The sequence below is a fragment of the Hetaerina americana genome, unplaced genomic scaffold (assembly GCF_022747635.1).
Source record: "Hetaerina americana unplaced genomic scaffold, ioHetAmer1.1.p SCAF_20, whole genome shotgun sequence".
In the NCBI taxonomy this organism is placed as follows: Eukaryota; Metazoa; Arthropoda; class Insecta; order Odonata; family Calopterygidae; genus Hetaerina; species Hetaerina americana.
Genome location: NW_027286764.1, coordinates 10390884 through 10415734, shown reverse-complemented (window position 1 = coordinate 10415734; position 24851 = coordinate 10390884). Strand labels below are relative to the sequence as shown.

The 24851-nt window shown below is 37.7% G+C and overlaps 1 protein-coding gene across 1 annotated transcript in view; it reads left to right on the top strand.

Moving 5' to 3' along the window:
* The first annotated feature begins 52 nt into the window (after window positions 1-52).
* Window positions 53-24851, top strand: part of LOC139688575 (zinc finger protein 271-like) — a 32292-nt gene continuing 7493 nt past the window's right edge. The window contains exons 1-11 of the mRNA XM_071586128.1: window positions 53-290; window positions 475-645; window positions 1313-1510; window positions 1910-2140; window positions 2922-3039; window positions 8982-9964; window positions 17397-17607; window positions 17692-17891; window positions 18076-18246; window positions 18940-19137; window positions 23801-24031. Coding sequence (XP_071442229.1) covers window positions 156-290; window positions 475-645; window positions 1313-1510; window positions 1910-2140; window positions 2922-3039; window positions 8982-9964; window positions 17397-17607; window positions 17692-17891; window positions 18076-18246; window positions 18940-19137; window positions 23801-24031 — 2847 coding nt within the window. The 5' untranslated portion in view covers window positions 53-155. The remainder of the gene's footprint in view (window positions 291-474; window positions 646-1312; window positions 1511-1909; window positions 2141-2921; window positions 3040-8981; window positions 9965-17396; window positions 17608-17691; window positions 17892-18075; window positions 18247-18939; window positions 19138-23800; window positions 24032-24851) is intronic.

Genomic DNA, 24851 nt, shown 5'->3' with positions numbered 1-24851 from the left:
AAATCCCAGAGGTAAAGTATGAAGTTAATTGTAAGGGGCGCTAGTTCTCAATTTAACGTTTGTTAATACTACGTAACGTCATATTGCGATGTATCAAAACATCTTTCACGTTAAAATGTCAAGAGAACATTTCGCAGTACTTTGAAACGATCAGGATGTGTGATAAAACCGATTTTGAACTCTGCAGATTGTGCTTAAACAGTGGTGGATTGTTGATAAATATTTTTGAACAGAATAATAAGTTGGAATTCATGTTGGAAAAGACAATAGAAGATTTAATAGATGTTAAAGTAAGTTGAGTTGCGTGTGTGACGTCCTTGGCTTAGTAACGTTTGCCGGAGATCTTCCGTGTAATTAATCAGCAATTGGTGTATAGATTCCGTACGCTGTTGGGAAAAATTACACTGATGTTGGCGGCAGTGGTATCGATCAATAAGTTGATAATATTTGTAATTTAAAAAAATATTTTCTTAGGTTGTGGAGGATACAAATTATCCCTGGTATGTGTGTTCTAACTGCACGGAGAAGCTGACGGAATTCCGGCTATTTAAGCGTCGATGTGCCGAGTGTTTGTTTGTTTTCTACAATCGCATCCGAAAGGGGTGCAATCCTACAACGAAAGACTGGATAACTAATCGAGAGGAGGTCAGTTGCATTCATTAAATTGAACGATGTCATTCACGAAGATATCCCCGAAAATCGATATTTCGTTACATCTGTTTTGATCTACAAGCAGAAAAGCCATTCCCGTATCTCATATGCTCATGATGAATGACAGGCATCCAGAATTTTAACGAAAGTATTCACTCTTAGGGTAAGGAAACACGGAAAAGTATATTTGTTTCCCTGCTTCATTCAACTTCCCCTCAGTCACATTTCAAAAGCCTCAAATGTTCGCCTATCATTTTGCCATCATGACCATGTTTTGATGCTTTACAAAACTATGCCGGATAATAATTGATAACGAGCCTTTCCATAACATATTTTCTCAATGTCCCTGTCATCTCTGTCTCCCATGTATATAAAATAATGCAAATCATTTAAGATCATTTATGTTAGATATGAAGGTTTAGATTCCTGGATTGTCTTTATGGGCACTCCCTGCCATTGACCTGAGTTGTGTGATTCTTAACAGCGTAAAAGATGTCCCTGTAAAACCATATGCAACAGATGACACAGAGAAATTATCTGCCTCCCTCCCCTGATTAATACCCTCCTAATGGGTGAATTTCACTCAATGCCGTAGGGGGCTTAGTATTGGGTAAACTCTACCATCACCTTCTGGTTGATAACATTGTTTATGGTTTATAAGGAGGAGAGTGATGTCACGAGCCATGGCAACAAGGGTGTTGAGAGGCCTGGAGAGGAGTCGGTTGAAGGTACGTCAGGCAAAGTGTGGGCATGCAGCAGTCCCGTGGAAAGGGCAATGGTTGAGATGGAGGACACCTATTCCGCGGGCTCTCGGGTGAATTGGATAGCTGATAATAATTGGAATGGAGCAGAGATTCAGGTGAGTGAATTAAGTAATTATGCATTGCAATCATAACTGATGCCTTTACCAATTTTGATTATTATAGCGTGTTAAGAGGGTGAGGTTTTTTCTTCTTAGGCAGAGTTAAGAAATGCAACAGCATTCCATGTCTTTGAATATTCCAAAACCTGAACTTGAATGGTAGACCAGCATATAATAATCTGTATTCCATTTAATGAATGCTAGTTGAAGGCAATTTAACTACCCTCAATCATAAGTGGTTATCTTTTTGTTAAATGAGGGACTCTCAAATGTTGCTCATGCCAAAATTTTCTAAAACAGTTTGGTGTGAAGGATTTGTTGCCCTGGTGCTCTTATTTTAAAATGTTTGACCATCGGCCATAATTGAATGCTAAAGTGTGTATTCTTTGCAATTAGTGTTCTGGTGGGATCAAGAAAGACTTTGGTGATGCCACCATTGCCAGTGACGCTATTGACGAGAGGGCTGTGGATGTCCGAGATGACATGATCGTTGTCAAAGAGGAGGATGATGCTGATGCTGCCAGAGGATGCTGTGCTGCTCCGGAAAAGGATGTAAATAGGTCAATTGTCCCATTAATGCAGGAAGGTGACAGTGGTAGGTTAGACATTGAGGATTCAGGGAATTTGGTGAGTGTAATTTACCATCCATTAGTGTTCCCAAACCTTTAAGTAGTTCCTTTTGAGAATGTTGTCTACTGAAGGGACAGCCTGACTTAATTTCTATTCCTTTAATGCCCTATGTCACTCCCCATTGAGCAAGTGTGGGTATACTTTCCAATCAACCATTCGGATGAAGTCTCCATAATTATGTTCAGCAACAGTCAACCTGCCGAGTACTGAAATCAGTTATCTAATTGTTATTAGACAGTTGTTTTATCAACCAACCAAATCATATATTGTCCTGGGGATATGATGGAATGATATAAGCCAAAGTTATGATAATAAAAATAATGGAAACTTATATGAAATGGAAATGCCTTTTCGAGCTTTGCTGCTTGTTTTTCTTTCATTCAAATTCACCTGAAGTGACCCAAAAAGACTGCAGTTCCTATTCTCTAATTACAGTAGTTTATAGGAGAATGTAAATATTCTTGTTGACCATGGTAATTCTATAGAAATAAATAATTTTTTATACTTTTCATCCTTGAACTCTCTCCGGCTTAACTTTTGTTTAAGTTCAAAGGAAGGAAATTTTAACTTTAAGGAAGGTTCAATTCACGAGAAGAAAGATTTTTTAAGAGATAAACAATTTGTTTCTATTAAAAAATATGCTAAAATTATTATTTTAGGTTTTAATGTCAATTTTTAATATTTACTTTTTCAAAAAGTTTGAAAGTTTGGTGAAGCATATGATGGATATTTTGCATTGATACGCTCTGCTTTATAAGTTTTTCTCTGATCTTTCTAGGACCACTCAGGAGACAGAGGATTATGGCTGACTTTTAATGAGGAAGTGGACATTAAGGAGGAGAGTGACATTGACATTTCTCGAGAGGAAGAAGACCTGGGAGGTGATGTGTCGCAAGGTAAGGAGGGCTCAGAATTCTGCTGCATTTTCACTCTTGCCCATTTCTGTTGATGTAGAACTGTTTGTGAATAATCCACAAAAATATGTGTAAAACAATATTGCAATTGGTGGAAAGGAAACAAACTATGCAAATTTCACTTGAATAGAGATTTATTCACGACCCGGGTTTCAAACACTTAATTTCATCTTCACCTGAAGATGACATTAAGTGTTTGAAACCCCGGTCGTGAATAAATCTCTATTCAAGTGAAATTTGCATAGTTTGTTTCCTTTCCATCAGTGATAAATTTCATAAGGTTAACCCTAATACCGTTCGGTTTGTTAATATTGCAATTGCCGCCTTTTGGTTGATAACTTGTAAATGTCACCTCGGTACTGGTCTCTAACCTTTTATTCACTTCTGTGAATATTGATTGATGTATGAAGGTAGTTTCTTTGTCATGGTTTCATCTGTTAGTATGGAATGTTGGAGATGCTTTGGGCATATGCGATTAGATGGAAGAGATGTCTGAATCCATCAGTTTAGGGGTACTGATGGACACAGCTCCTAAATAAATATTTTGTGACTCCTTACAAAACACAACATCCTACTCTACATCAGGTCCCTCTTCATCTCTGAGTACCTTCTTCCTCCCTTCATCCCGTCCAACATCCCTATCCTGTTCCTTCCCTTTCCTTGTTTGCCCTACATTCTCCCCTCTATCACCTCCTTCAACATCCCACTGCCGGTCAGTACCCCCTTCATCCACTTTTCCTGCCTCCATCGGATTTCTCCCAAAAAACCCCTCTCTTCGCCCACCATACCAAGTACTTCCTCATTTGTTTTCTTCTCTGTCCATTTCACCGTCTCCATTCTTCTCCACACCCTATTTCAAAAGCCTCTAGTCTACGTCTATCCTCCTGCTTCATTGACCATGTTTCCGCACCGTACAGAGCTACGCTCCATATCAAAGTTTTTACGAGTCTTTTCTTAACATCCTTACTCAACGTCCCTGCCATCAACTCCCTCCTCCTTGTGAAAGCCTCTTTGCCTAGCGCAATTGTTCTCCTTACGTCCCTACTACTTTGACCGTGTTGGTCAAACACAAACAAGATATGCAAACACTAACAAGATGCGTAAACTGTTCTACTTGCTCTAGTTTTTGCCCTCCTATTTTGATGTTTAGCTTAGCCTTTTTCTTGCTAGAAAATTGCATAACCTTCGTTTTAGTAGTATTGTTTCTTATCCCATACCTGTCACACTGAATTTCCAATTCACTAAGCAATGCTTGCAACCCCTTGGCTGACTGGTAAACTAAATCTTGGTCATCAGCGAACCTAACTGATTTTACCAATTCCCTGCCCACTTTCATTCCTACCTCCAGTTCTTCCCATGCCTCTTTGATCATTTCCTCTGCATACAGGTTGAACAGCAACAGTGATAATAGGTAACCCAGCCTTACACCTCTTCCTAACACTGCCCATCCGGACTCCCCGTTCCTTTTCTGCACCTGAGCAGTCTGAGTCTGATAATCTCATTACTGCACTGGCATCACGCGTACCTCTCCCCTTCCTAAACCAAACTGATCATCCCCTATATGCCTGGACCTAAGCTATCTTCCTCTACATCATAATCTTTTCAATGTCTAACTTTGTTGGTTGAAGTTCTTTGCTATACAGTTCTTCTGTATATTCCTTCCATCTCTCTTCGATCTTTCCAGTTTAAACTATTACCTTACCCGCCTTATTTCTAACTGTTAGCATAGATCTTCCTTTCTTACTTCCCGATTAAGTTTTAACTTCGCTGTAGAGCGCACCAATTTCACCCTTCCCCTGCAAACTTTCATATCCTCACTGCGTCTTCCACCATGCTTCTTTTGCTTTATTTGTTACCCGCCTCAATTTATTGTTTAATTCTTTGTACTTCATTTTGCCTAACTCTGTATTTACATTATTCCATTTACTCCGCTCATCCCTCTTTGTAATCATCTCATCCGTGTTCTATGGTTTCCTAGTCCTTTTAGCGTTAACGGTTCCAATAGTGTCTTTTGCGGCTTTAGACAACCCTTTCTTGATACTTTCCCATTTTTCTTCGATAGTACTTAGCTCTTTACCATCCTCCTTGATTTTCTCTACCGCCTGTTTGTACTCCTTTCTTTTCAAACAATTTAATGCTTCTACATTCCATTTTCTCACCTGCCGCCCCTACCTTATCTTTTTGAAATGGACACTACATTTCATTACAACTAAATTGTGGTCAGAGTCCGCATCCACTCCCGGGAAGCTTTGCAAATTTATCACACTGTTCCTAAACCTGTGTCTAACCAGGATATAATCTAGCGTATACCTTTCTGAGTCACCTGGCATTTTCCATGTATACCTGCCTCTTTTCTGGTGTCTAAACCAGGTGTTGGTGATGACTAGCCCCTGTCTCCTGCAGAACTCAACTGCTTTCTCCCAGAGCTCATTCCTCATGCCTAAACCATCTAAACTATCAAATGTTTCCCTGAAGGAACACACGCGATTATGTAAATGTAAAAATGTTTCCTAGTCCGGGATTTGAGCACTGGATCTTTCCACTTGCCATGTGGAAGGTCTTAACCACTTGAGCTATCCTATATCCTATCAAATCCTTGTCTAGGAAATATTTTTACGTTCGTGATCTGTGTGATTCGGCCTTCCCCACCTCTCCTGTGTTGGTCCTTTATGTGTGTTCCTATCCCTTTTCCTTATATCTGTTTCTATATAAATGAGTATTTGTTCCCCGTTTGGTCGGATTTCGTGTTTGATTGTGTATTAGGCCAATGTGCCTCGTCTATTCTTCTGGCTATGCGTGCCACGAAACGCACTGTTCTTATCCTTTATGATGTTGTATGATTCCTTTTCTACTACCCTTTCCTCTGTGTGTCTTGTCTATTTCTCCTTTGGTGGTTGAAACAGCTCCCTAACGCCATCTCTTGGCCAAAGAATCGGGGCACTTGGTTGCATAAAGCATTGCAGATCTCAGTGTAAATTACGTTTCCTGGATTGCTCAAGTGGTTAAGAGCCTCAGCCCGGCAAGTGGAAACATCTGGAGTTCAAATCCCGGTCTAGGAAATACTTTTACGTTTGAGACCTCCTTGATTCCGCCTTCCCCACCTCTCCTGTGTTCGTCCTTTATTTGTGTTCCTATCCCTTTTCCTTATATCTGTTTCTATATAAATGAGTATATATATATATATATATATATATATATATATATATATATATATATATATATATATATATATATATATATTAATATATATGTGTGTATATATATATATAGATATATGTATATATATATATATATATATATATATATATATATATATATATATATATATATATATATATATATATATATATATAACACTTTTTGAAAGTCTCACGGACGTGAATAATAATGTATAACACTTAGCACTAATGGACACAGACAAAAACACAGAAACACACAAAAAAGAGACTCACTATTTTTCGAATTTTCGGTGGTCGTTGCCACCTTTATCAAGGAAGAGAGGGACAGAACTGAAGGGAATACGAGGGCCGGAGCGATGGATGGAAGGGGAAGGTGGGGAGAGAATTCCGATATATGTATATATGTATATGTATATATATATATATATATATATATATATATATATATATATATATATATATATATATATATATATATATATATATATATAACGATTGTCCGGAAAACTCATACGAGCGGCACAATAATGGGCTGACGCAACCTAACACAAATAGAAAAGAATAGACACATATAAAAGAACACTTACACGGTAAATTGTTCGAGCTTTCGGCCCTCTCAGGGGCCTTCTTCAAGAGAGTCTCTCTTGAAGTAGGCCCCTGAGAGGGCCGAAAGCTCGAACAATTTACCGTGTAAGTGTTCTTTTATATGTGTCTATTCTTTTCTATTTGTGTTATACTACCTTGATCAAAAAGTTCCCGGAATAACCACCGTGTGGCGATCCCATCGTTCCGATTCGAGTTCTGTTTTTTTTTGTTAAATTGGTACATCTGTTGTTGATATTCCCTTTAAATCTTAGTGTCATAACTTGACATTTGCAAAAGTTACGTAGCCAAGAGTACATCTATCTCTGTGTGTGTTGGCGATTTTTTACAATTTCAGAAATGGATTTAAATTTGCAACAATGAACTCAATCAATGGCTTCAACTCATGAGCCAAAACCCCTTCCTAGTAACCATCCTGTCGAAATTTTTATACGTCTCCTTCCGTTCCTTTAAAATTCCCACCCTAAACCGCCATATTTAATTTCCCTCCCAGCATTCCCTCCACACCTCCCCTCCACGCACATAGCTCTTTCCCCTCTCCTCAGCCATAGCATATTTTCAGTCTCTCTTGAAGAAGGCCTCTGAGAGGGCCGAAAGCTCGAACAATTTACCGTGTGAGTGTTCTTTTAAATGTGTCTATTCTTTTCTATTTGTGTTATATTGTGTCAGCCCATTATTGTGCCACTCGTGTGAGTTTTTCCGTACAATCGTGGTATATATATATATGTACATACATATATATATATATATATATATATATATATATATATATATATATATGTATATATATATATATATGTACATACATATATATATATATATATATATATGTATATATATATATATATATATGTACATACATATATATATATATATGTACATATATATATATATATATATATATATATATATATATATATATATATATATATATGTACATACATATATATATATATATATATATATATATATATATATATATATATATATATATATATATATATATGTACATACATATATATATATATATATATATATATATATGTACATACATATATATATATATATATATATATATGTACATACATATATATATATATATATATATGTATGTACATATATATATATATATATATGTATGTACATATATATATATATATATATATATATATATGTACATACATATATATATATATATGTATGTACATATATATATATATATATATGTATGTACATATATATATATATATATATATATGTATGTACATATATATATATATATATATACATATATATATATATATATGTACATACATATATATATATATATATATATATATATATATATATATATATATGTACATACATATATATATATATATATATATATATGTACATACATATATATATATATATACATATATATATATATATATATATATATGTACATACATATATATATATATATATATATATATATATATATATATATATATATATATATATATATATATATATATGTACATATATATATATATGTACATATATATATATATATATATATATATATATATATATATATATATATATATATATATATATATATATATATATATATATATATATATATATCAGGGTCTGGCATTTAAATCTGAACAAATTTTAATTTGCATTTCCTGCTATGTCGTAATTCCACTTAAGGTCGTAATATATGGTCTCGCAAGCTATAGGTATCTATTAAACAGTCATTGCCTCAAAATGGTCGAGATGTTACTTACTATTGCAGTGTACAATCGAAGAGCTTCTATTATCAAAAGTGTTTGTCCTTGGCATTATATTTTGAAATAGTTCGATTCTTCTGGTTCCCCAGATCAACTTTTTACGATATTGTGGCTAAGTATACTGCTTCAGAGAAGTCTGGGGAATGTTTTTCTAACCCGACGAGGAAATATCATTTGAGGAAATGCATGCTCGTCTGGATTTAAGCATTGTACCCTGTAGATACACACACTCATCCACATACACTCATGCACTTGCACACACACACACATACACTCACACATGAATGTGTTTGTATGTTTACGTAGAGCCTGAAGAGCACAAACTTAGAGCTAACCCAATGGTATTATTCAACTCTTTCAGATGGTGGTCGAGGGCATGTTGCTGCAGTCAGTGATGGTGCAGGGAGTGTCTTCCACTTGTGTCAATTTTGCAACAAGCTATTTGCAAAACAGAGGTATCTTAAAGCTCACATTATGCGTGTGCACCCAGTGAAGGAAATGAAACTCAAATGTGGCATTTGTTCAGATGCATTTGAGTGCAAAAGTGACCTTGACGGACATCTGGAATCGGTGCACGCGGCGAAAAAGAAGCACCGATGCCAACAGTGCTCCAGATACTTCCAAAATCCAAGTGAACTCAGGATCCACATGTCGACACATACTGGGAAAAGCCAATTGAAATGTGATATATGTTCGAAAGGTTTCCGTTATAATGGTCTTCTTAAAAGGCACATTTTGAAACATACTTTGGAGAGACCACACAAATGTAATATATGTTTGATAAGTTTTAAAGAAAAACTAAGCCTTGAGAGGCACATGGCAACACACAGAGTTGAAGAGTTGTACGAGTGCGAGTTATGTTTGAAAGTTTTCTCGAGAAAGAGAGACGTGAGCAAGCACATTTTGTTACGTACTTGTGAGAGGTCGTACAAATGTGCATTATGTTTGAAAGATTTTTCAAACAAGGCAAAATTGACGAGGCACATGCGTGCGCATACCAGTGAAAGAGTGCACAAATGTGAGATATGTTTGAAAGGTTTTCATCAAAAGCAACGGCTTAAGGTGCACATGTTGACACATACTGGTGAAAGGCCGCACAAATGTGAGATATGTTTGAAATCATTCTCTGTCAAACAAACCCTGATACGTCACATGCGTGTACATGCTGGGGAGAAGTCCCACAAATGTGCAATATGCTCAAAGGCATTCTCAGATCAGTCAAGCGTTAGAAGACACATGATGAAGCATACAGACGAAAGGCCATATGAATGTGGAATATGCTCAAAAGGATTCAAACATAAATGTGACCTAATGAGGCACAAGAAGGGGCACACACAGGTAATTGCCGACTGAATCTCCAAAAAGAGTCCATCTCCAAAAGAGAGCTAAGACAACAGAATTTAAGTGAACTAGGACACTGAGGATTGATTGATACTCAAAAACTCTTCCCACGAATTTTCTCACTCTGCCAGGAAGCAAGATGTAGATGAATGAAATTGTCCTCCACAATTATTCTTATTTTTTTCACGGGAAATTTTAAATAAAAATGGATACATTTTCAATATATGTATAGTTGGCTCTAGTGTGATAATATTAATTACATCAAAAACTATTTCATCCCTTTTTATCCCATATGCATTAGCAATTTGACGAACCTTTGAAGCCATCTGCTGTGATTTGCAGATTCAGTTGGAATTCCATGGCCAGAGATAGTGTCTAAGTTTGCAAACATCATTTAAATACTACTAACTCTTCTCTGCCAAGCTGTGGTGTCCTGGAAACATTTTTCTCTACAGCCTACTGATGTCAGCTGCATTTCTCCTTGCAAATGTAGCTACTTGTGATATGAATATTACTATGTTCAACCAACACGTCTCATTTCAGCACTATTGCCTCTTAACTTGGGAAGTACAATTAACTCTCGATTATCCGTGCCATTGTGTGAGGTTTAGCAAAATATGGGGGAAATAGGGTTATATTTTGACAATTTCAATTCATTTGGGTGAAGAACACAGAAATATGGAGTGATAATAGCAGAGTGCTTTTCCTCTGAAATTAATACAATCACGAATGATATTGCTGCAATGCCTCAAAATTCTTCCAAGTACATTTCTTGAGCATGGAAACACGTCCTCAAGGGGACATGTGTAAGCTTCTTTGACGGCACTAAGGGTCCCATGGTGTTGTCTTATGAGGGAAGATTTTTGGGAATAAGAAATAGTCTGATTGTGCATAGTCAGGACTGTAATGGGGTTGGGGAATAGTCGCAATATCCTTGCAGAAAGTTTTCACAAGCGTGCATGCGATTTGCTGCTTGGTTGTTTGTCAAAACCTTTGGGACGAGTTTAGCACAGATATTTTGCATCGCTAAATTTTCAGTGACAATTGTGTGAATTAATTTTATCGATCAATATCAATAATACACACACTTTGTAACCGTTGGGCTGAATTCATTAATTCCCCCAAGCATGAGGAAAAAACTGTCACCAATACTTTTTATACAAACCTTCTTCATAGACACAGCACAAGAGGGTGTAATGGCTTCAGAATAATTGCCCAAAGCACATTGCTTTGTTCACTGAGAACCTTTGTTATGCTGGTGTGAGCCTCTGGAAAACACAGTGGATGAATTCACGTCTCTCTAAATAAATAATGTCATTTTTATGTGTGCCATTACTGATCCTTTTTTATTTGTGACCCTTATCATTTGTATTCAACCTCCAATTTCATTTGTAATTGTGTCTGCCTGAATATTTGCTATTTATGCAGTTTATTCCATTTTGTAGCAGAAACGTATTTCAAGAACCAATAAACATCTATCAATTTATTTTATTCAAAAAGTAACAAGTTTTTTGAATGTTCTGGCATGTTCCATGTAAATTATTCAATTTACATTGCGTATCAATTTTTGTACATCATTAGCAAAAATTTCTTCTCTTCTATTTGGTAATAATATATTAACAGTATTAGTAAATAAATATTTTCTCATTTAATTAAAAAGTTCAAAAATAATTAATCATAACATTGAATTTGTGGCTTTGTAGTTACGTTTAGATGTACAGATGGGGAAAAACTGACTTTATACTTATATATTAGCTTATACATTTGGTAACTAGTCACTTGAAATGTGATAATTATTTAGAGGGCACTGCATTTCTTTATTATCATCACCTTATTATAGATCATAAAAATAAAATTTTGATGAATTTGTGCATTATTGCCCAAGCACATGCAAAACTGTATTAATTATCATGGAGAATACTTCAAAAAAAGATAAAGCCATTTTCTGGCTGGAATCCTTAAAAAGTGATATGGGAATGCGACGGTAGGCAAAAGAAGAGGGGGGGGAAAGAGGTGGGCGAAAACCATTTAATATCTAAGAAATGACTGTGGGAAAGATATAAATAGACTTCTGCTGGAGACTGAGGGTAATTTGTAACAAAATACTTGGTTTAAACACCAGAAATTTGGTATAGACATATATGGAAAATATCTTGGTGTTTAGAAAATATATTAGCTGGAGATTATAAAGTCTGTCAAAGAGTAGCTGGACTGAGTCAATTAAAAAATATTTATTGACAGAATTAATACATTCACTCAAAAGTCCTCCAAGTAGCCATTTTGTCCATAGACTTATCACTGCCAGCATGTTTTCCATGCCTCGTACTCCATCTAGAAGGCAGTGCCTGGAATGCTGATAAGCTCCCTCATCAAGGCTTGTTTCCTTTTGTTCTTCTGAGAGCACTGGCGGCACCAACTTTGCACATACCTTTCCCATGCCCATGTTTTCACTCACAATTCGATGTAGATCACTTTTAATGATGTCAAGTTCATCAGATACCTTGCGGACACTTAATCTGTACACCTTCTCAAAAAATCCTTCACTCTTAAAAGATTTTTGTCTTTTTTTGAGGTCCAAGGGGGTACTGAATTTTCGGTATCTTCAACATCTTCTCTACCCTCCTGATACAACTTGTGGGACTCAAAAATACTGATGTGCCCATGGCATTATCTCCATAAGCTTTCTCATGCCCATGTCCTCACTCACAATTCTCATAAACTGCATTGGGCATGTCATGAGCCTCTTTTCTGTTTTGGCTAAAACCATAAACACAGTAATCAACCCGAAGGTCGGTTTAGTAGGTGATGGTAGAGATCACCCAGTACTAAGCCCTATACGGCGTGTAAAAATTCACACATCAGGGTAGGGGGCCAGTTCCTTTCCCTTTGCTGGTTATGGTTTCCCAGGCAGACCTGGTACCCGAAAAATCACTTTAGCTTGGGTGGAGCTACAGGTGCCCAGAGTGCCTTGCCCGGGAATCGAACCCGGGACCCTTTGGTCAGCAGTCCAACGCTCTACCCACTGGACTACCGCAACCCATGTTTTGGCTAAGTTTCTGGCAAAATTCAATTGCATAGTATGGTTCCGATTGATTGGCTAATGATGGAGCTTAGTGAGGTCACATTATAGAGGTTTTGCAATCCAACAATCTGCACTCTGCAAAGGCTGGGAGCTAATCACCACCAGCTGTGCCTTTCCTGAGACTCCCTTCTCTCAAACCAGCATAAGAATCTGCTGCCCATCCTTCCATCTCTCCGGGTAAAAATTTCTCTTTCTACTTTTGGGGACAGACCTTGCATTATGGTTAGATACAGATTTAGGAACAGTATGATCGATTTTCAGTTTCCCTGGAGCAGACTCGGATTACAATATAGTTGTCATCAAGGATGTCCTTATGAGAAAGATATGGCAGAGCAAATTCATCCCCATGTCAATTTACAACAAAATCCATAAAAACTCTTCCTCCCACATTTTCCTATACCCTTAAGTAATTTGTGGTTATTGTAGTAGTCTTTATCCCTTGAAAGTTTTAATAACTATACTCACAAATATTTTCACCAGAATTATATATCAGAAATAGTTTGTATCAATTAGAGAATTGTAGAAATGCTGATATATTCAATCTAAACATGTGGCAGAAGCTGTGATACACTAAGAAACCGTTGAGAATATTAAACTAATAATCTTTTGTCCAAGGCAATGTATTGACTTAAGGGGAGAATAAATATTTCTGTGATGTCGATTCGAAGCAAGGCTGATTGGGAACTTTTCTGTTGCAGTCATGACAAGTTTATCCTCCATGATACATACCTGTTGATCAAACCTGAATATGCTATTATACTCAAAAGATAAAGGAACAGTCAAAAGATTAGGTTTTTGAAGGCAATCCAGCTCTAAAGAAGGTAAAGACGTTGAAATTAGTCTGCAAAGTGATAAACATGACTTTTGAAATTCACAAGGAATCATCTACATGGATTGATTGCCCGAAGGACAGACCATAAATAGTGCTAACCTAAAATATATTAATTATTAATATTAGCATGCTCTCCCCAGACTACAACCTTGACGTGGTGGAAGGGCTTCTGTATTTTGATTACCTTTAGAGCTGTGCTGGCGGAAGTAATAATAATTGCTCCTGGTAGGGTCACCCATGCCAGATAGGTCAAAGGTTAGGAGCCAGACGAAAGGTAGTCCACACAGCATCTGTTCCTCAGTGAGGCGGCTGCAATGGCATCTGACCCCAGTGTGCCAGTAAGTGATGGTGTCATGTTAAAAACACTATTGAGGAAGGCAACGGGAAACCACCTCAACTATCATTCCCAATATTTAAATGATGGACAATACAGAGATTTTGATTCCTGGCAACTACAAGGCTCGGCCCAATCAACCGTGTATCATGCCCGGCAGCGGGGGAAGCAAGGCTTCGCAGTCGTCATCCCATGAAACCCATGCAAGGGAACACAGACAGCAGCAGGACAGAAGACGCAGGAGAAGAAGACCACATTAGTTAGAATAGGAAAGTGGAATGTTAGGGCAATGAAGAGGACAGGGAAATTGGAGAATTTAAGAGATGGAAAGGGGAAAAATAGATATTTAGGTCTATGCAAGGTGAGATGGAAGGATAGCGGGGAATACTGGAGTGATAATTAAAGAATAATATACAGCGGCGGGGATGAAAGCCAATTAGGGGTTGCCATAGTATTAAATGAAGAGGTAGGAAGAAGCGTAGTCAACATAGAACAGGTAACAGATAGAATACTATTAGTAGAGATAAAAGCAGATCTGACAAACTTGGTAATTTATCAGGTATACATGCCACGGAGCAACCATGCAGAGGAAGAAGTTGATAGGATATACAATTAATCAGAGGACATAATCGCGTGTGTTCCTTCAGGGAAACATTGATAGTGATGGGGGATTGGAATGCGACGGTAAGTGAAGGAAGAGATGTTGATGAGGTCGGGGACTACGGTTTAGGCACGAGGAATGAGCGTGGGGAGAAAGCAGTAGAGTTCTGCAGGAGACAAGGGTTAGTCATCACCAACACTTGGTTTAGACAACACAAAAGATGCAGGTATACATGGAAAATGCCAGGTGACTCAGAAAGGTATCAGCTAGATTGTATTCTTGTTAGACACAGGTTTAGGAACAATGTAATAAATTCATACAGCCTCCTGGGATTTGATGCGGACTCTGACCACAATATTGTTGTAATGAAATGTAGCTTCCGTTTCAAAAAGATAAGGCAGGGGTGGCGGGTTAGAAAACGGAATGTCGAAGCATTAAATGGATTTAAAAGGAAGGAGTAGCAACAGGCTGTAGAGGAAATCATGGAGGATGGTAAAGAGCTAAGTACTACTGAAGAAAATGGGAAAGAATCAAGGAAAGGTTGTCTAAAGCCACAAAAGGCACTATTGGAACTGTTAACGCGAAGAGGACTAGAAAACCATGGATCACGGATGAGATGATTACAAAGATGGATGAGCGGAGAAAATGCAAGAATTTAAATGCAGAGTTAGGCAAGATGAAGAACAAAGAATTAAACAATAAATTGAGGTGGGCAACAAATAAAGTAAAAGAAGTATGGTGGAAGACACAGTGCGAGGATATGGAAAGTCTGCAGAGGAAAGGTGAAATCGGTGCACTGTACAGCAGAGTTAAATCTCTATCGGAAAGTAAAAAAGGAAGATCTGTGCTAACTGTTAGAGATAAGGCGGGTAAGATAATAGTTGACGCAGGAAAGATCCAAGAGAGATGGAAAGAGTATATAGAAGAACTGTATAGTAAAGAAATCAGACCAACAAAGTTAGACATGGAAAAAGAAAATGACGGAGAGGAAGACAGCTTAGGTCCAGGCATACTAGACAATGAGATAGAAAGGGCATTAAGGGAGATGAAACTAAATAAGGCCGTGGGGGTAGATAACATTCCCGTGGAACTTCTGAAATGTATAGGAAAATGTGTGAGGAAGAGGCTAAATAGGCTGATTCGTAGTATCTAGTAGTAGTTGAAGACTTTGTGAGGTCAGTGTTAGTTCCTATTACAAAAAAGGTAAAGGCTATTTCATGTGATGACTACAGGATAATAAGTTTGATATCCCATGCAGCTAACGTTGTTCTAAGGATCATAAACAAAAGGATAGAGAGGAGGGCAAATGATTACATTGGGGATGACCAGTTTGGGTTTAGGTATGCGTGATACCATTGCAGTAATGAGATCATTAATCGAGAGGAACATAGAATACAACCAGGAGGTATTTGCCTGTTTCATAGATATCAAAAAAGCGTTTGATAGAGTGAATTGGGAAAAACTAATGCAGAAAATTGCAGAAAATAGGAATAGATTGGAGGGAAAGGAGGCTAATCCGCAACCTGTACATGTCTTAGACTGCACAGGTGCAAGTGGGGAATGGTATGTCGGTTTGGGTAGTGTTAGGAAGAGGTGTAAAGCAGGGTTGTCCATTTTTGCCGTTGCTTTTCAACCTGTATTCAGAGGAAATGATTAAAGAGACATGGGAAGAACTGGAGGTAGGAATGAAAGTGGGCAGGGAATTTGTGAAATCAGTTAGGTTGGCTGATGACCAAACTTTCGTTTGTCAGTCAGCCAAGGTATTGCAAGCATTGCTGAGTGAATTGTGAATTCAGTGCGACAGGTACGGGATGAGAATCAATATTAATAAAAAAAAAGGTTTTGCGATTTTCCTGAAAGAAAATGGCTAAACGAAACATTAAAATGGAGGGCATAAATTAGAGCAGGTAGAACAGTTTACGTATCTCAGAAGTGTTTTGGACCAACACGGTATCAAATTAGTAGGGACGTAAGGGGAAGAATTGCGCTAGGCAAAGAGGCTTTCACAAGAAGGAGGGAGTTGATGACAGGGACGTTGAGTAAGGATATTAAGAAAAGACTTGTAAAGACTTTGATATGGAGCGTAGCGTATGGATGCGGTGCGGAAATGTGGTCGTTGAAGCAGGAGGATAGACGTAGACTGGAGGCTTTTGAAATGTGGGTCTGGAGAAGAATGGAGAAGTTGAAATGGACCGAAAGATGGAAAACAAATTTGGAAGTACTTGGTATGGTGGGCGAAGAGAGGGGTGTTTGTTGGGAAAAATCCTATGGAGACAGGAGAAGCGGATGAAGGGGCGTGTTGATGGGCAATAGTGGGATGTTGAATACTGTAAAAGAGGGGAGAATGTTAGGCAAACGAGGAAAGGGAAGGAACAAGATAGGGATGTTGGACGGGATGAAAGGAGGAAGGAAGCACTCAGAAATGAAGAGGGACCTGATGAAGAGTAGGATGCTGGATTTAGTGTTTTGTTAGGAGTCACAAAATATTTATTTAGTAGTTGTGTCCATCCAAAAATACTATCTTAACCGGTAGATTACCAAACAATAATAATATTAGCATGAATACATTCATTGGCATGTCAATAGCCATCATCACAGGATTTAAAATTTTTCGAACGTGTTCTTAAAACCAGCTCCAGGGCGTTCATAAGAGATATCGCCCTGAAGGATCTGAATGGAACAACGGCACAGTATTTACATGCTTATATTCATAGTTATGCATACATGTTCACTAATCGAATTGTGAATCTTTTGACCCATCCCGCGGTTCGGGCAGTCGACCCAAGAAAAGGAACAGGTGAAGAATGAAATGCCGAAGTTCAGTGTGATGTGTAAGTCTTTAGTATAGAATTTTTAATGCTACTTAACGTAATATTGAAAGATTACATGACATATTTCGCCTTAAAATGTGCAAAGAATAATTCGGAGTACTTTGAAAAGATCAGAATGTGTGATAAAACCGATTTTGAACTCTGCAGATTGTGCTTAAACAGGGGTGGATTGTTGATAAATATTTTAGAACGGAATAATAAATTGGAATTCATGTTGGAAAAGACAATAGAAGATTTAATAGATGTCAAAGTAAGTTGAGTTGCATGTGTGACACCCTTCGTTTAATTACGTTTTTTGGAGATCTTCGGTTAAATTAATCAGCAAGTGGTTAATGGATTCCGTACACTGTTGGGAAGAAGTACATTGATATTTGGGCTGCAGGAATATTGAGCATTATGTTGTTAATATTTGTTTTTTTTAAATATATCATTAGGTTGTGGCGGATACGAATTATCCCTGGTTGGTGTGTTCTAACTGCACGGAGAAGCTGACGGAATTCCGGCTATTTAAGCGTCGATGTGCCGAGTGTTTGTTTGTTTTCTACAATCGCATCTATAAGGGCTGCAATCCTACAACGAAAGACTGGATAACCAATCGAGAGGAGGTCAGTTGCATCCATTAAAGTGAATGATGTCATTTACGAAGACATGTTTTGCTGAAAAGCGATATTTCATTACATTTGTTTTGATTTGTAAGGAGAACAGCCATTCCCGTATCTCATATCATAATGATCAATGACAGGCATTCAGAATTTTAGCGAAAATATTCAATTTTAGGGTAAGGAAATATGGAAAAGTATATTTGTTTTTCTGTCTATTTCACCTCCCCCAAACCCACATTTCAAAAGCCTCAAATGTATGCCTATCATTTTGCTATTATGACCATATTTTGGTACTATATAAAACTATGCTGGATAATGAGTTTTAACGATAAGTTATCTTTTCTTAATGTCCCTGTAATCTCTGTCTCTCATATATAAAAAGTAATACAAATCATTCAAGATCATTTTTTATGTGACCTTTACAAACTACTGACCATAAGGGAAAGTTTAGATTCCCGGAATGCCTTTATGGGCCCTCCCTTCCATTGACCCGATCTGTGTGATTCTTAACAGCATAATAGATGTCCCTGCAAAACCATAGATGACACAGAGAAATTATCTGCCTCCCTCCCCTTATTAATGCCCACCTAATGGGTGAATTTCACACAATGCCATAGTGGGCTTTGTATTGGGTAAATTCTACCTTCACCTACCAAACTGACCTTCCGGTTGATTACATTGTTTATGGTTTATAAGGAGGAGAGTGATGTCCCGAGCCATGGCAACAAGGGTGTTGAGAGGCCTGGAGAGGAGTCGGTTGAAGGTACGTCAGGCAAAGTGTGGGCATGCAGCAGTTCCGTGGAAAGGGCAACGGTTGAGATGGAGGACACTTATTCCGCGGGCTCTCGGGTGAATTGGAAAGCTGATAATAATTGGAATAGAGTGGAGATTCAGGTGAGTGAATTAAGTAATTATGCATTGCAATCATAACCGATGCCTTTACCAATTTTGATTATTATAGTGTGTTAAGAGTGTGAGGTTTTTCTTCTTAGGCAGAGTTAAAAAATGCAACAGCATTCCATGTTATTATCATTAAATATCCACATGTGCTGATAGACAGTGTCAGTTGGTGCACAAGTCCCAAGTAATTAGAAAAGATCATTGATAAAATCAGTCATTAAAACAAAAGTTCACTTAAAGGAAACTTCCAAACTAAAATCACTTTAACAAAACAAGAGAATCCCCATCTCATTTACATCAATCAATCAGCAAGAAAAAAAAGACAAATAAAAAAAAGTTAAGCTGTTACATATAATTTTACACCACACATCAATCAAATTATTACATATATTCCTTACATATATTCTTAAAAGTATGCACTCTGTTAGGAAAGGGCTCAAATATTTTTGCAGGTAAGGTGGTCCAATAAATAATTGTTTTATTTAGAAAAGAATTTTTTTATTCATTCTTTGTGCCCGGCATTTTACCTTAAATTTGTGGTCATTTCTCCCTATAAAATTTGGGTTCCCCGCCTCTTTCCTAAAATCTGCCCAAGCTCTCTCCCCATTCAGAATGCGGAACATTCCACCAAGTCTGCTTACTTTCCTTCTAGTTTGTAGAGGTTCCCAGCCCAGCGTTTTTAGCTTGTCAGACACACTTTCCATCCTCCTATGCTGCCCCAGAACATATCGGGCAGCCTTTCTTTGCACCTTTTCCAGTTTTTTAATATGACCTTCTTCATGAGGGTCCCATACAAGAGAAGCGTTCTCTAAAATTGGTCTTACTAGGGTCTGATAAGCCTTCTCCTTGGTTGCTCTAACGCTCCCTTTGAGGTTTCTCATTACCCAATGAAGAGTTTTGAAAGCTTTCTTATATATGTACTCCACATTTAGCCCCCACCCTAAGTCCTTAGTTAAATATACACCTAAGTATTTGACAGTATCACTTCTAGGAATAACATTTTCTGAGAATTTATATTCCCTATTGTTTCCATTTACCTTATTGCTAAAAGTGATGGATTTGCATTTGCTAACATTAATATCCATCCCATTTTTTGTCACCCAATCTGCCATTTTATTAATGTCCCTTTGAAGTTTGTCACGGTCTCTGTCATTTTCGACTTTCCTATAGAAAATACAGTCGTCTGCAAAAAGTCTAATCTGAGAATTAATATTTATTGGGAGATCATTTATATGTATTAAAAACAAGAGCGGGCCAAGTACGCTTCCTTGTGGGACTCCCGATGTTACCCTTGCTTTTTCAGAATACACTTCTCCTAATTTGACCCTTTGTGTTCGACCTTCCATGAAATTTTTGACCCAAGAGATTACTCTTCCATCTGTGTGTAGTGGCAATTGGCCCATCTTAAGCACTAAGCGATCATGGTCAACTTTGTCAAAGGCTTTTGACAGGTCGTCTATTATAGCATCCACTTCTATTCCCGCCTCCATAGAGTCGAACATTTCTTGGCAGAACCCTAATAGCTGAGTTTCGCAAGAGTGACCTTTTCTAAAACCGTATTGGCGACTGTACAACCAATTCTCACTCTCCCACAAATCCTAGAGATAATCAGCCATTATCTTTTCTAATGGCTTGCATACAACTGATGTCAAGCTTACCGGTCTATAATTATCAACTAGTGCCCAATCTCCTCCTTTGAAAATTGGCGTGGCAATGCCTCCTTCCAAGCATTTGGCAGGGCATTATTGTCTAAGGTAACACTGAATAAATGATTTATATAATTTGAAACTACAGTACCACCCATTTTAAGCAAGTCAATTGAGATACCATCTGGCCCTTTTGATTTATTTGCCCTCATTTTCATAATTTTTTAATAAATTTCTGCGCTCGTTGTTTTAATACTTTTGGTATTCAATATTTGTTTGTCTCCTTGTTGACTCAGCGATGTATTTACAGAATCATTTTTATTTACCATCACCTTAAATAAACTTGCATAGCAATTATTAAATGCTTAGTCAACGATTGATGTTCCATCCTCTTTTTTTAAAGCTGTTATGTTTTCCCTGTTGTCTTTCCTCCTCCAGAGGTACTTATAAAATTTATTTTCATTATCTATCCCAATTATTTTCTGTCAAAAACTTTCTTTGGCTATTTTCTTTTCTCTATTTAATTCACGAACTAATTTTTGGTAAATTATAAGCCATTCCGAGCTCTTGTTCCATTTTTTGTGAATCACTCTCAGTTTTTTCTTCAAATATCTGATTTTGCGGTTGTAGAACTCTAGGTCAGTATTTTCTTTAAGAATTTTTTGCGGGACAAATTTTTGTAATCCCTCCTCCATTATCCCCTTAAATGTTTTCCAGATTTCTTCTAAATTCTGCCCACCATTTACCCATTCCGAATACTTTTCCCTTAAAAAGGTCTAAAACCCTTCCCTAACATCACGTTTATATTGCCAAACTGTCTTTTTGTTTGCTAGCCCATTATACTGAGCCCTCTCCCAGTTTAGATACATGCACACAGCTGAATGGTCACTTAATTCCGGAAGGACCTCGACTTCCCCTACCCAATTTTACAGTCTCACTAGTATGACGTCGAGAATGTTTCCCCTGCACGTGGTTTTTTCCTCCAACTGTACAAAACCCTCCTCGTTTAAAAGATGACTAACGATTTCTTGGGCCTGCCCACCCCTCACCGTGACCTCGTCTGCCGACCATTGAATACCTGGAAGGTTCAAGTCCCCTGCTATGAGGGTATGATCCTCAGGGTTAGACGAGCATAATTCTGCTAATACCTTGACTGCGTACATCCCTTCGTTGGGGCTTCTGTACATAGCAACTATTTTTAAAGTTTTCCCTCCATTCCTGCCTTTAACATGAACACACATCATCTCACAATCATTTCTTACCCATTCCAATGTACTTATTAAGTTTTTATCTACACATATGAATATCCCCCCCTCCACGACCATCCCTATCCCTTCTGTAAACTGCCACATTTTGAGTAAAAATCTTGTTTGACATAATGTGATCACTTAGCCATGACTCCGTGCCTATCATAATATCTGGATTACATGCATCAACCAACGTCTCGAAATGACACACTTTATTTAGAATACTTCGGCAGTTTACCTGCAAAACTATTAAGCCCTTACCTTCCTTTCCTTCGGTATTGCGAGGTACACCTTTTGTTCCCATTACAGGTTTCCCTGCTCACTGAGCTTTAGTGCAACATTTTTAAACAGATTAGACATAACCAGGGATCCCTTCCTGTTTAAATGCACTCCATTGCGACCCAAGTGTCTGTCACTGACCCAACAATTCGGGTCCACAAATGTCAGACTTTGTTGCACGCAAACCCACTCTATTCCTTTGTTTATGGTGTCAATTCTCTTCCAATGTATGTCCCTTCTACGAAGAATTCCACTAATGACAATTTGAGCACTTTTGAACTTATTTTTGGCCAAGGTCGCTAAATTCCAAATAAAACCGATTAGATGGTCTTCTGACTTAGGACTTTTTACGTCATTTGTCCCTATGTGAATTATAACAACACTTTCATCACCTTGACTAGCCATATTAGCTATTTTGTTGTCCAATTGTTCCACTCTTATCCCTGGAAAATACTGAATGCCTTCATTCATACTTTCGCCACAACCTCTGACGAAACGTATTATGGAATCACCAAATATTTTCACTTTAGGTGGCCTTGGATCACCAAGAGACGTCCCCTCCCTTGACACTATGACCTCCCTCATCGGAAGCACTTCCCTCTTCGGTCTCACATTTATCCTATCCTTCCTTACATCTCCTCGCTTCTTTGGCTGCTCTCTCCGTGGGATGCTTTCCTGTATTCCTCCAGCCCGATTGGCATCTGTGTCACATGAGCTTGTTTCACTTCTGGTTGGCCTTAAATCTTCTGGTTTCCTCTTTACACACCTTCGGACAAAATGGAGATCATCTTGACTTGCTGTTTCACCCGCCGCCTCATCTCTGTTAATGATGCTTTCAGTTCCTCATTTTCAGAGGAAAAGCTGAAAATTGTCTCTCGAGCGATGTTTAAATCCATCTGCAGCTTTTCAATTACCTCCTCTTTTTCTTCTAAACCTCTTCAATTCTTCTGACTTTCACACTTACTGCACTGCCAATTGTCACTCACGCAATCCTCCAGTTTACTCTTAGAGCAATTAAAGTGGTACCAAGAGCAACACCCACTACACTACACTCCATTTCTCAATTTTCTACAGCAAATAATGCACTTTACATCCACTGCCATGCCCTTTCCCATTTTGCCCACGGGATTGTGCCTTCTAGCGGTCGCTAATCCTCTCGAGCAGTCGCTAATGCGCTGCTTGAAAACACGTCCGTCTCCCTTGAGGGTCCGTGAGTGAGTGGAGTCCGTCTGTGAGTATACTTAAACCTGAACTTGAATGGTAGACCAGCATATAATAATCTGTATTCCCATTTATGAATGATAGTTGAAAAATTTAATTACCCTCTGTCATTAGTGGTACTTTTTTTGCAAGATGAGGGACTCAAATTGTTTCTCATGCCAGAATTTTATAGAACACTTTGGTGTGAAGGATTTGTTGCCCTGGTGCTCTTATTTTAAAATGTTTGACCCTCTGCCATAATTGAATGCTAATGCTCTGCATCAGTGTCCTGGTGGGATCAAGAAAGACTTGGGTGATGCCACCATTGCCAGTGACGCTATTGACAACAGGGCTGTGGATGTCCGAGATGACATGATCGTTGTCAAAAAGGAGGATGATGCTGATGCTGCCAGAGGATGCTGTGCTGCTCCGGAAAAGGATATAAATAGGTCAATTGTCCCATTAATGCAGGAAGGTGACAGTGGTAGGTTAGACATTGAGGATTCAGGGAATTTGGTGAGTGTAATTTACCATCCATTAGTGTTCCCAAACCTTTAAGTAGTTCCTTTTGAGAATGTTGTCTACTGAAGGGACAGCCTGACTTAATTTCTATTCCTTTAATGCCCTATGTCACTCCCCATTGAGCAAGTGTGGGTATACTTTCCAATCAACCATTCGGATGAAGTCTATATAATTATGTTCAGCAACAGTCAACCTGCCGAGTACTGAAATCAGTTATCTAATTGTTATTAGACAGTTGTTTTATCAACCAACCAAATCATACTATATTGTCCTGGGGATATGATGGAATGATATAAGCAAAAATGATGACAGTTAAAAAAATGGAAACATATTAAATTTGATAAAAATAAATAATAAGTCCTCATTGTTTAGCAATAAAATGCATAGCTCCGCAAAGTTGTAGGAATTGTTAATATGTGAGGCAAAATTTAAGCCAATTTTTGCATTATGAAAATGGGCATATTCAGTAAAGGACAATAAATGTATCCGGGAATTGCATCTATAGATCATATACCCCATCTGCCTGTAATGTTTACTATGTTTATAAATGTGAATAAGTTCTAATGACAATGAATAGATAGAGTTTAGGGATGCATCCTTGCCTAGATCTTATTGCAATTTGAAAGCTATATGCATAGTTACATAGAAATTGCCCTCTCTGACCCATGCCTGAAGGTGTCAGCACTTGAGTACATGCCTGGTTAATGAAAGAACAGATTCAATGGCAATGAGGATGGTACATTTAATTGTTGAGGAAATAGAACTGAATCTTGGTTAATATTTATAGTCAGTGTATTGCAGAAATTAGGTAAGA